Genomic DNA, 13,364 nt, shown 5'->3' on the forward strand with positions numbered 1-13,364 from the left:
CTAGACGCAATTCAGAGTCGTCAGTTAACTCGTGGCATGCTTTGGGGAAGACAGAAATGTTTGCGTAAATAAAAAACAAGAGGGCCTTCTTGCTGCTCTGCAGCCTTAATGCAAAAGACATGCATACTTCCACATATTGTTTATCTATTCATTCATTTATGATGTTTTTTACTCATCTGTATCAATTGTCTGGCATGTTTTGCTGATTTTGATTTTAAAAAGGCAAAAGTGAAGAATCCAGAGGTCACAGGAGTTTCTGTATGCTTTTAAAATAATTGCTAGTTTTTGGGACTTTTTTTCCTGGGACAATTGGTCTGCAAACAAGATTAAGTCAAAAATAATATGACTGTGCTGAATATTTTTAAGTCAAAGTCAACTCTCGCGGAGGGGATAAAAAAAAAACAAAAACGAGAAGGAAACAAACCCAAAGCTGGTGCAGTCAGAGTTTATAATATTTAAATCCCTGACTGTGTACTGTGTACCCAGAGGCATACGTTAAGATAATCCAGTATTACACCACAGTCAGATATTAGCCACGACCCAGACTTTTTAGTCAACACTGGAGAGGAAAACGATGTTGATCTTTCATCCATTTGACGGAGCTCAAGTTAAACACCACTTGAGAGTCTGTAAATAAAGAAGTGCAAGGTGAACCCAGCACAGCTCTGTATGTTACGTGGGTGTGTGTGTGTGTGTGTATGTGACAGAGTACATGTAGACCGCGGAATTAGTCACCGATATACGTGAGGAAAAAAGAGAACTCTTCAGCTGCTGACACATTTTGTGCTCAGTCATTGAGAAATGTCGAATCACTCATGATTGTTTTCAGCTCAGTGATTGATCTTTTTGTGTGCATGATCTGAGAATGCCATCCCCGAGGTCATTACAGACACAAATAAGGATGACGAAATGAAGAGGACGGCCGTAAATCTTCATTACTCTCTCACGGAGATTACTGATTGCTTTTCTATAGTAGTTTGATATGTTTATGTATCGCATACCTGATTTGTTCTATGCTTAACCATAGATCCAGTGCACTTGTTGGGATCTTCAACCTTCTGCTACGGTTGTTATACTACATTACAACCTGGAGAAATATCCTCCTTTTAAAGATAAAACAAAGTATCTGTTTCAACTGCAAAGCATTAAAAAAACCTACAATGTTATTATTTATGTGGGTTTCTTCATCTACTTTTAACCTGTAAACCTTTCCTGTGGCCCTTTGAATCAGACAGTTATCTGAAAATAATTTTTATCCTTGCCATTTTTTTCTCGCTCTTTCAAGGACAGAGAGAGAGTGATGAAATGCTGGATTATGCAAAACAATCATTCACATGTCTGGGCACACGTTAGGGTCTCCTACTGCATGATTTTGGACTGTGGGAGGAAAATAGACACCTGTTGGACACCCATACGGACACAGGAGGAACATGCAAACTTCATGTAGAAAGGAAAATAGGAATCCAACCAGGGACCTTTGTGGTGTGAGACGGATGGAAGTGCTCACCACTATAAGCTGAAAGGCCTTTGCAATTTGGTTCTGAGGCTAGGAAGACATTTCAAATGGTCTTTAAATGAAACGACTTGCATTAATTCATCAGAATCAATCACGTTTCCATGTGGCTCAATTAATGATAACATTTGTGTGGTCTGCCGACAACAGCACTATGACTGAGGATTTGGTCAGATGGTGTTGAATGCTTAGTTTTGCCATTTTATATCGTCAATTATAATTCAGATCCACACTGAGATTGAAACACAGCACTAAAGTCAGTAAGTAGAAACTCATTAGGTGTGCCTTTTAGTTAACTGACGTTTCTTAACCCCATGCGGTGGCTGCGTCCACCACATTTACCAATCAGCGGTGGAAAATAACTGTTGCACGCATGTCGTCCACTTTCCCCTCTCACTGGTGGGTTCCATTGTTTCCAATGATAATGCACTGAGGCGGCGCAGCGCCACTTCCCCCACACCTCCAGTGCAAAACAACGCTCACACTGAATCAGTTCCATCAGATTTTTAACAGTCGGACCGGAGGCCTACCTCATGTAGAAAGGAGATATCGGTCTCTCTTCTTTTTCGGAGCTGAAACATGAGAGCAAACGGAAACAATTAGCAAGCACAAAGTTACCATAATTTGCTTTGGCATAAAAACATTCCTCCCCCGCCCCCCAAACCACCACTGCCCCCCTCCTTTTGACTGCTACATGTTACTGAGGCTGAAAATAGGACCATACGGCTGGCTTTTGTCTGCAAAATAACAGCCGTGCAGCGCTACAGATCATTGCCTTTGTGGAACTTGTCTCAGTAATTATTATGAACCACAAGAGAAATAGGCACTGCTGTAGAATATAGGCCAGCTGCCGCTGCCACTGGATATGGGACTGAAACACATGATGAAATTATGCAACGATAAGAGGAACTTTGCGTTGGCACTGACTGCTGAGATTGCTTAACATTTGCATATCTTGGCACTTAGAGAATGAAATTTCATAACCACTGAGTTTTGTTTTCCTAAGCGGAGCTGAATACTGTATTCTCTTCCCTGAAGTTAGAGTGTGAGGAAAAACACTGGCAACTACTGTTTGATCTTGGAGAAAATTTAAGAAAAAAGTCATAAATCAAGGCGGTCTTGTTTTTACATGCACAGTATGGTTACTTCTTTCATTGAACCTTTTACTTTCACTGAGGCTACAAGGACGGTGTCTTATTACACTACATAAATGATGGTTATTACTAAATGAACATTTCAAATTCTACAATTAAACAGTCAGGATTCACATGCGAGTACTGAATGTGCTACAAGTCTATGGAGATAAATCTATGAAAGGTTCAACAGCTGGAAACCCATTGCAGTGTGGTTACTGCATTCATATGTTCACCTGAATCCAAAAGAACAGTTGCCAGGGTTACAAGACCACAAACACAAAGAATTTACAACCACGGCTTTAAGACCTGGAAAAATCAGACCTTTTCGGGTTGAAAACTGCAGTAACTGGGCACCTTTGTCGGCACCTTTTCCCCACATTCAGTCATTCATTTTTCCCGATCGATGACAAAACCAATCTACTTTGCAGAAATTTTTTTTTTTTTCTGCAAGGTAGGCTAGTTCTACTGATTTTTCATATGTGTCTTTACGCTGCCTTTTTGTTTGATTGTTTAAAAAAATAAATAAATGAGTAGATGTGCAAAAACCTGCTCTCGATATTATGATGCAACAAATCAACACAGGCCCTGTCATATGGTTTTTAATTGGGAATATTTACCTTTTCCTGTGTTATACACATGGATTTCTAGTAGAGTGACAATACGGAGAAATGTCAGTAGACTGTCACAGCATTGTGCGTGACATTTTATCATAAACATATCTATTTAAATGTGGTTTACCTTGTGTCTGTGTTTTCTACAATACACAGCTTAGCTGAAGACAGATGGACTAGTCACCGTCTGGTAATAAATAGGGCAGCTCACTAAAGGTGTCTTCCTGCTTTTCTTTAACATTTTAAATTGGAAATGTGAACAGAAAATCAACACCAACAAGGGGGTTATCGATTCCCGGTTTAGCAGTAAAACAATCAAGCCTGCCTGCCGGTCGTAAACACGTCAAATCTCAGATGTTCTAAAAATATTTGGAGGTGGAAAGCTGACCAAGTGCTTGGTACCCTTGTTTTGTTTTGGAACATGAGGTGCCTTCGTGTTGGCTTATTGTAAGGAGAAGGTGTGTCGAGGGGAGGGGGAACTGTGGGGGAAGCATGTTGTCCGTTCAGGTTCCACTTCGGTTCAAAACAAAGGATTTAGGTTTCGAGTCACGCAGGAGTCAAAATAGGTTAGAGTTCGCCTAGCTTTAAAATTAAATAAATGCAGCAAACGTGCACTTGTGCCCCGGGCTCAAACACAAGTTCAACACGAACACTTCCGAATTCTTTTAAGTAGCAGGTAGCGAGTGTTTTTCCTCTTCCACTCCGCTGTTCTCAAATGGTGTTACACTGTCTGGCAAGCGTATTAAAATAATGTGTGCTCTCACTACCGCCACTAATTGCAAAAGCGGAAATCCTGCTTACCCACTACCTTAGTGAGGGTATAACAACCAGCTTTGCAGGGGTACTCAGGAAAGGCTTGATCCCTTCAGGCCGAGCGGAAAACTACCCAAGACAAGTTGGTCAATCTGGATACGCTCCAATTTTTCGACATTTTAAAACACTGTAGACAAAGCTAGTTTATCTAAGCGGACGCTGGTACTCGAATAACAATACCACTCCCTCTTCAGCTTGCACCTATAAATCAGTGAAGTGTTGTCCTGTTTAATTTCCTTTCTGTATTGACTATTTTAAATGTAAACTAATCACACATTGATGATGTCAAACAGGATGATGTAGGTTATTAATCAGTATCATTATTTGTACACACACACACTTTGTTCATGTGCCAGGAATGTTTTGATCCACTACTTTACAAGTTAGGGTAGAAAATTTAACATTTAACAAAAATAAAATGTACAGTTTTATTATATATTATAATTATGAAACAAAAAAATATATGAAAAATATGTTGAAATTATATACATATATATTTAATTTTAGTTGCTGATTTAACAGGATTAAATGCACCACAGATAAAGTCTAACCACCTCACCAATCTTCTGTGCACTAAAGACCCCCTAACCATCAGCTGGTAGACAGCTACTGAAAATTCCGAGAATACCGCAATACTGCATGGTGGTCAGGGGTCCGAAATATTCCCTGGTCAATTCTGTCTCCACATTTGCATCAGGGCTGCAAAGCACTGACTTGTGCTGAAAATGAGCCAAGATTACTTTTGCATGGAAAACATTATTTTGACAGTTTGATCATTTAACTTTAAATCTTTTACAATTGGGTATAACTGACAAAAAAAGAAAACAAAACAAAAAGAACCCAAAGTTGTCCCTCACACACACAGGTGTATGATATTGTTTTGGGTGAATCTCTAAGAAGCTAAACAAACACATCTTGAGTCAGTGTTGAAACGGAAATATTAGCAACAATATGGCAGCCTTCAATACAGTTAATAATAAGCTTCAATACAATTACGAGGCACATATATAATAGAGCTCCAAACTGGTCTAATCGGCCCCTCAGCCAGGAGGTATGTGCTGTCAGACACTTGGGCTGATAGATGACACTTTCTGACAAGCTGCCAACAATGCCGTTACTGCTTACACTCACACCACACCACAACGTTCCTCACTCCCACCTATCACCAATGGGCTTCTAAGAAATCCAGTGGTTACATCACAAGATTCACTGAACCATGGTAACTGCACACAAAACCAGTATGCGTCCCCTATGTGCAACTACGCGATGCTGAGAGCCTAATAAGTTCACATGGCAGTGCTATATTGGCTCAAGCGGTCTGTGCGATGAATGAGGTCAGTGTCATATTTCAGGTTAAGGTGAGACTACTATGGCATTTATTTGATAAAGAGGGGCACAACATTATGCAGCTTTCCCATTTGAATTGGTCACGGTGGGTCTCGTACTGTTGTCCACCAAGATCTGATAACCTATACGAGATCGGAAAATGGATGCTTGAAAAATAAAGGTTTACTTCAAATGATGTATCATTAAAAAAAAAAAAAAAAAAGTCTAAGTCTGTCACAAATGAGAACTCGCAACCTTGGCTTCCGTTGAAATTTTCTATGAAACCATGAATCCCAAAGAAAGGGGAATTTGAAATTGCACTTTTATTTCAAATTGGTCTTTCAAGTAGTGTCAAGTTAAGTTTGAGCACTTATGCCACTGTTGCAAAATGTTTAAAATCCCCTCATGGAAAAAAGATCATAAAATTAGTCAAAATGACTATGCGATTGTGCAACCTGTAAACCATGCCTTCGTTTTACTCCCAAATACATTCAGCCAGTGACTCAATTTTGAATTTTATGATCTATGGTAGTAAGTATCCGCTACACTCTCTTCAAGTTACCGAGAGTTTGGCCTTGTGCAGGTGCATGTTAGTAAATATCAGCATGTCAGCAACGATTGCTGACGCACATCGGTCAGTATCCCTGTCATTCTGTCTGTACATCGGTAACCCAATACGATCTGACAGGGGGGATTCCTGGATGGGGTGTCGGTCCAACGGACAATTTACAGACACCCCGACTGGGTGAGGAAAGCTGTTAACCCACTGGAAGTCAAGCTGTTGCTTTGAACAGGCGGGAACATCTGTTCCAGGAAGAGCTACAGGTATGCCGGGGGGCTGTGAATCAATTTTCACCCAAGCAATAAAAAGCGATCAATTTCTTTGGGGATAAAGATAAAAAATATATACATTTTAAAGCAAAGATCATAGATTTTTCACATCTACACACGCATATATATATATGCGTGTGTAGATGTGAAAAAAAAAAAAAACCATATATATATATATATATGCGTGTGTAAATGTGAAAAAAATATGTATATGTAAGTTTATATATATATATAAACACGCATGTATGTACATATACAGCAGATGAATATGAAATATTCTTTCCTATTACAAAATTAAAACAATTCCTTGATAGAAGTACGGTTCATACAGATTTGTAGGCTCCCTATTAAATGAAGTAAAATAATTATAATTTCACGATCTGGGAGTGAGCAAACACCGATAGGTGTCATCCTAAATTTTTATGTCACTTGTCAGTGTATCTAGTGACATGGATTTAAACTCTCATTAATGTCATCGAAAAGGTCACCGATGCTCTCGCCAACTTTTAGTCAACGCCAAACCAGTGTCATCACTTCTCATCTTACTGCTTCACATCACACATATGATATTTATCACTTTGCTCCATATTGTAAGTTCTTGTTTGTCACTAGAAGCGGCACATATGGCTCACAGTCAGTTAACAGAATTGAAAACGAGTGGAGGTTCCAACAGTTTAACACGTAGGTGTGATCGTGACAGAGGTTAACGCCAGTTAATCCAGATGTTCCGTATTCGCTCTCCATTTAGTCTTAAAATGCGTCTTAAACTGTGCCTCAAGTGAGTTTTCCAAGTCAGATCTCACTTCCCTGCTGTTAAAGCAAGTCAAGAAATACACGATTTTCTCCTGAGTGGGAATTTAAAGACAAATAGGAGTTTTCTGTGGAGAAACAAAATCTCCAGCGATGCTAGACGCCATTTTAAGGGTATTCTTAATAATCATTCCTGTTTTGATCAAACAGAAGTCACCAGTTTATGAGGTATTCCTATGATATGTTAAGCGATAGAGTTTCAGTCACACAGTTGAAAGAATGCAGACACAAAAAGCCAGACTGTGAACCATTTGGTGTGAGAAAACCGATCTAATCGCATCGCGGGCGTCTCCACACCTGGACATAGAGCCGTCCATCTGAAAGTGGACACATGTCTGCAGTCAAAGCGGCAAGACACCTAACAACAGACACAGCTGTAGCCTTGCTATTCACGGATCGACGACACTCGAAACGAGGTGGTTCAAGTTTCGACTTCTTATAATAGGCTTCTTTGCATGCCGAAGGTGCACCGCGCAGAGCTTTGGATCTCTGACCGCTGTTGGATATTCACCCTGGTTCTTCACGCCCTAGCTCATGGCATATCACCTATACAAACAGTGTTCATAACCTATTTACTGTGGCTGACTCTCCCCTGATACCCACTATAGAAAGTTAGTTATGTTGTTCTTCCTATAATTAATTATTCTAGCCCTTTTCTCTTTTTGCTTGTCGTCCTTTGCGTCCATTGTGTTCATACAGTGACTCTGTGTTTTAACTTTTTACCCATCCTTGTAACAAAAATAAACAAATAAAAATAAAATGAATAAATAAATAACATATATAAAATGCAACGCTGTCATGTATGTTATTTTGCACATAAGCCAAGTTGGCATCTCCTTTGGAATCATATGACCTTTGATTTTAAATCAACAGGCCATAAAACACTAGATAAGGTCACAACTCATTCAGTGCCGTGTTTTTTCATGCTGATTATTTGCTTCTTATCTAACTGTATCATAATTATTTATTTCAGACCTACGTATAATGTTTAGTCATTTATTTACGTTACGCATTCAAACTAATTTCCTGTCATACAACAGGAACTGTAGACTATAAATGTGCGTTTTAGTATCTGAGACAATGACGGCCATTGATCCAGCTTTCATCATTATACTTAGTAAGACAATATCCACAAAAATGATGTTTATATAGGTGCTAAATCTTGCTAAGATTCTTAAATCGGACATACGGACCTGCTGAGGGCCTCAGTGCTTTCCGAGAGGCTGACATCGAGTTGGTTGGGATACCACACACTTTGCGGGCTCTGTCTGTGAGCAGAAGGACTGGGAGTCGTCTCCATCGCCTCAGGGCTGGGGCTCCTAATCTCAGACGTTAGAGGCAAAACTATGGGTATGGTGAAAGGCCTGTCCTTGGGTGAACCAGTTGAGCGGCATGGATGAGGGATAACTTCAGTCGCACCGTCACTCCTCCCTTTCCTCACCTGTTCGGGAAAGGGAGATACCCCGACAGCAGGTTAGCCTCGCGACGGGAAACATGAGAATGCATGCAAGGTAAATGATACATGAGTGCAAGGACCATTTCTGCCCCATCAACCAAATACAAAGTACAAATGCAAACCACATAAGCACACACACACATGCACGGAAACACCAAAACACACACTTGCTATAAAAAATGCATCTGAAGCTCTGGTGAAGTAGGACAAAGCCAGAGAATGCTAGAAGGGGTTGGCATGTAAACCTGGAAGGTTTAAGTGATGTTTATCTTACCGTGCTCACCTTGAGTGGTTGTAAGCTGCATGAACCACCGGCTGTGGTGTAAGAGAAGAACCTTAACCTAATCACGGCCACATTTCTTAAGGTATTTTCCTGCATTTTTAACAGGGTTAAAGATCTAGAAAAAAAATATATTCCTGTGTACTGAGTTGTCTAATGCAAGCTTGTCTAGAATGCAGAAAAATAGCTGGGTGACTGGGCGAGGATAAAATGGGTCTGACGCCAGTAGATGAAGTATCGATACTGGTCGAAAGGCTCAGTGCTGGACAAAAAAAGGTTTGGGTCCTGATAAATGTTTCTCTGTTGAGTTAAAAGCCCCCCTTTTTTTTCTTTATACCTATTACCAGGAGGACATTTCCATTTGGATTTTAACTTAATGGGTTGTTCTGAAATCTATGGCACTGACTCCATTTGGACACGGTCTCTGGATGAATCTTTAGGGATGTAATTAGCGCCGCAATCTCCTTTAGCAAGACCTGCTATGGATTTTGCCTCCGGGCTTTGCAATTGATCTTTAGTTAAATTTTCCTTTACAATAAAAGGGAGCAGATTTTTTTTTTGTTTTTTTGAGGATATTACATCACAATAAAAAAAAAAACAAGCTTGTTTAACAGACCAGATTGAACAGAGTGCCATGACATTTGACTTCAGTAAAATTTACTCTAATGGCATTAAAATCCTTCGTTTGACCTTACACTTATTACTCAATAAAGAATCAGGTGCCGAACGGTTAACATTGACTGATCAGAAATAGGACTCACTAACCAGGGCTCTACATTGTGAATTTATCAGTATTTTTACCTCTTGTGGCAAAAGGAAGCCAACAATATGGTTCTCAATCTAAAATACTGTGAGTTAAACAGAACTGACAGTTCAGAATCTTTCGGTCTTCCCCTCAGTAATATAATAAACTAAAAGAGTAGCTGAAGGTGACCTCAAAATAAGCTATATCTATTGTATGTTTGCTGATCTCTATTTACTGACCGCATTTTTTTGGCTCTATCGATGTAATCTGATCCAACCTTTTTTTTTTTTTTCCGCACACAGAGCCACGTTTTTTCGTGGAGTTCTGGGAATAAAACATTTATTATCGACAGAAGGTCCCACCTCAAGGTGACACGGACCGAATAATGACTAATTTAAAATCCATCCCTGCTCATTTACCATTTGGACTTTTGGAATCCAGAGATTCGTGAGTGAACATAAAATGTTAGCGCACAGAAAAAAACACATATTCCACCTTAAAGGCATGCTTTGTATTGGAAGTTGCGTCGTAAATTCCGACACGTCAGAAATGGCGCGGGTTTTCCCCGTTCAAATGTTATGATCTCGTATGCGACTGCATGTGTGAGTCTCTGCAGTGGAGACCCTTTCCATTTTCAGTGTTATTCAGCGTTTGCCTCAGGTATCACTAGTAGTTGGATGACAGCAAGAATTTAAAACATCCGCAATCTCCACATAGCTGGTCTGCTAAGAGTAGAATATGTTTACTTGAGTTCTAAAAGAAGTACACATTCTGCCACAGCGGAAGTTCTTGCCCTTCTATGAGTCAGCCATCAGTCTGCATTTATTTTATCTCTACAGTAGAGCAGATATGAACGCTTTATGGCTTGTCATCTTGGGTTAAAAATTGTCCTTGAAAACTGCTGAATGCTTATCTGCCCTTTGCTGGCAAACTGAGGCCACATAAAATAAACAGTGTTCACTACGCCATGTAGATAATGATGAATCGATATTCATAAATCAATAGATCAAATGAGTACAGAGTTCAATTTTCAGTTATCCCAAGCATGTTGCTGTCAGTTTCATGTTTCATTTTTCAATGTAAATAACAAAAAAAATATATCTGCTGGACATAAACAAGTAATGTTTCATAATCTAGCTCAAATGAAGTCATTGATAAAGCCGTATATAATTCCTGGTGCAATTCATTCAACCAACGGTTGAAAGAGCATTCTATGCAGACCACGTTTCTCCTCCACCGCAAATAAGCATGTTGTTATTTCCTGCAGCAGATTGCCTTTGTCAGATCACCTCATGTGATCGAGCAGGGAGATCATACACAGCAGAGGTTGTCTGAGAGATGACCATAAGCTTAATCAGAGGCCAGGCGTTACAGCTGATAAACAGTGGGAGGTATTTATTGGAAAGGGTGAGAAATACACTGGAGTAGACCATTATGCCCGGCCCATAAACAAACAATTCATCATCAGGAAAGTAAGTTATTTCCTGTACCTTCCCTTTCCTCTGCCTTGGATGTTGAGGTGAAGAGCTGTTTCGAAGCTCTTCGTCATCTGGTGGTGGTTTTTGTCCAACCTTTGAGGAAAAATGGAGATGAGATTTACACCGTGTGTGACATTCATGCAACTCTAGAAAGAAACGTAAAGGCGTAAAACAATGCTAAGGATTTAATCAGAAATTTTTCTAATAGATAATCCTGATAAATCTAAATGTTGTTCAGTTCAGTCAGCTTACTGATGTCTTAATATTAGCAAATATGATAAAAATGCTGTCACCTACAAAGAATTCAGTACCTTAAGAAACTGACAATAGTAGCCTACAATTAAGAAGGTCATTGACTATTTACACCGAATGACCTGCCATTCCAGGCAGCATAAACAAGTCAGCTGACACTGATAACATCTTTAGCTTAGAGAAACTCACAAACGCACACAGAAATGGCTTTGGTTTCAGAAAACAGCTTTTCCAAAACATACCCATGCTATGTTAATCACGTCACACACATCACATGGTGGGTCTTAAAAGGACTATGTAAGGGAATTTGAAGGGTTCAAGCAGGTCTTTATTGTCACGCATAAACTGCATACTGCAGATCCCAGGGAGACGATGGCGAATCAACACGTAAACAAAAGATGCGCGTGCATGCATGCACACAAACGGACAGACACACACACACACACACACACACACACACACACACACACACGTGCACTTCGCCTACAAGCAAAGCCCGCACCTTCATCCTGGGAACTGGTGTTGGTGTATTTGCACTGATGTGGCCGGGTAATTCACTTGTGTTTACCACGTGTGCCCCCTGGGACCAGGAAGAAGACATACAAGATGATCCTATTACTCACATTTACACAGAAGAATGTGAAAAAGCATGAATGTAGCCTCATGTATTCCCTACAATTTTTTTTTATTTTAATCTGAGTACTAACAGAGGTAAAACTCTGAACTTTACCTTTAAGTTTTTGCTTAACAACAGTGTCCAGAAGAGAATCAGAGAGCTTTCCAATCAGATTCTGCATCGCACGCACTCACATAAACACGTCTTACTCATCGGCGTTTTTATGAGAGGGAACAGCAGCACGGTCATGTGTGCTGTGTTAAATGTTATTAACAAGAAGGTCAGAATGCAAGGGGGGGGGGGGGGGGGGGGCGTGGGATGCACAGCACAGTAAGCATGCATTTGTGCATGTGCTTGTTGCTCGTGTGGTTGTATAGGTGCATGTTTATGTGGAAGATGATCCTATTCTGACTGAGGGGTTTCCCATAGGTCAGTGGGGGTCTCATGTGACAGTGCCTCTAGACGCATTAACAAAACTGCAAACCTGAAATATTAACACAAATTCTAAGGCAAATCTATTATGGATTCTTGTTGGGTAAAGCTACTCTTATCTCAAACGCTATAATAAAAAATCTCTCCTGCTTTTCAGCAAAGCGTAACATAATATACTCCGTTGATAATGTTTAACACAAGATACCCTGACTGTAGAGGTGAAAGGTCGAGCACACTGGAGGAGACAGAAGCTGTGTTCATTACCTCGTCCCCGCCGCGGCATCGGGTGACACATGTCACGTTTCCTACTAATAACGTAGCCATCAATCAAAAATCAAGACTTTGTTGTGAAGGGTGCATTTCCAAAAAAGGAAAAGCAAACATGGTTTTCTAATGACACAAGTAGTTTGATAAATGAGAACTCACATGCACAGCAGCTGCCAAGAAAGTAAATATTACTCTAATTTTTACTCTGATATAAACTACAAGTCACAGTTTATATCGTAATTTCATGCAATAATCTTATTTAATCTTTGCGCTAGAAGTATTACAATCTATAATTATATGCTGGTTAAATGCCTAGGTCTCTTTTAGCTTGGTCTTGACATGGACAAGTCTGTTGCACTGCTTGTCATTGTCACATTGCTAAAAGGGTTGATTTTTAGATTTGATGATCTTTAATAAATAAATATCCTAATGCAGGAACATTTATACATTCTAAATAACCCCAACCACCATAGCAGTAAATTCTGAGTGGAAACATCTGCTTGGCTTACCAAAATGATGCAATGACTCAAAGCTACAAACAGTGCTTCTTTTTTATAAATAACAAAGACCATCAATTTTGGCGATGACTGACATCATTACCCAACACCCCTGAGGGGAAATGCATAAAAAATTTAAACACTACTTCTACTTCTCTCTTGATTTATTGATGATCTCCTTTAAAAATAAAAATGCCTGAAATTATTGCAGACTTGACATTGTAGAAGGGGAGCTTGGTTTCTACGAACGTGGATTTATTCAATGCGTCATGCATTTGCACCATATCAAGCATTATGAAAC

General features: G+C 39.7%; 1 protein-coding gene across 6 annotated transcripts in view; it reads right to left on the reverse strand.

The window, feature by feature from the left end:
• Positions 1-13,364, reverse strand: part of fam13a (family with sequence similarity 13 member A) — a 51,003-nt gene that overhangs the window by 24,240 nt on the left and 13,399 nt on the right. For 5 of the 6 annotated variants that reach the window (XM_086157322.1, XM_086157321.1, XM_086157325.1 and 2 more), the window contains exons 6-9: positions 11,754-11,831; positions 11,012-11,092; positions 8,234-8,481; positions 2,044-2,085 (exon numbers count right to left, since the gene is read on the reverse strand). In XM_086157322.1, coding sequence (XP_086013448.1) covers positions 2,044-2,085; positions 8,234-8,481; positions 11,012-11,092; positions 11,754-11,831 — 449 coding nt within the window. The remainder of the gene's footprint in view (positions 1-2,043; positions 2,086-8,233; positions 8,482-11,011; positions 11,093-11,753; positions 11,832-13,364) is intronic. The other variant, XM_086157324.1, reaches the window with a different exon arrangement.

Source organism: Fistularia commersonii, chromosome 12 (genome assembly GCF_037954325.1).
Source record: "Fistularia commersonii isolate RoL2024-O1a breed Wild chromosome 12, RoL_Fcom_v1.0, whole genome shotgun sequence".
Taxonomy (NCBI): Eukaryota; Metazoa; Chordata; class Actinopteri; order Syngnathiformes; family Fistulariidae; genus Fistularia; species Fistularia commersonii.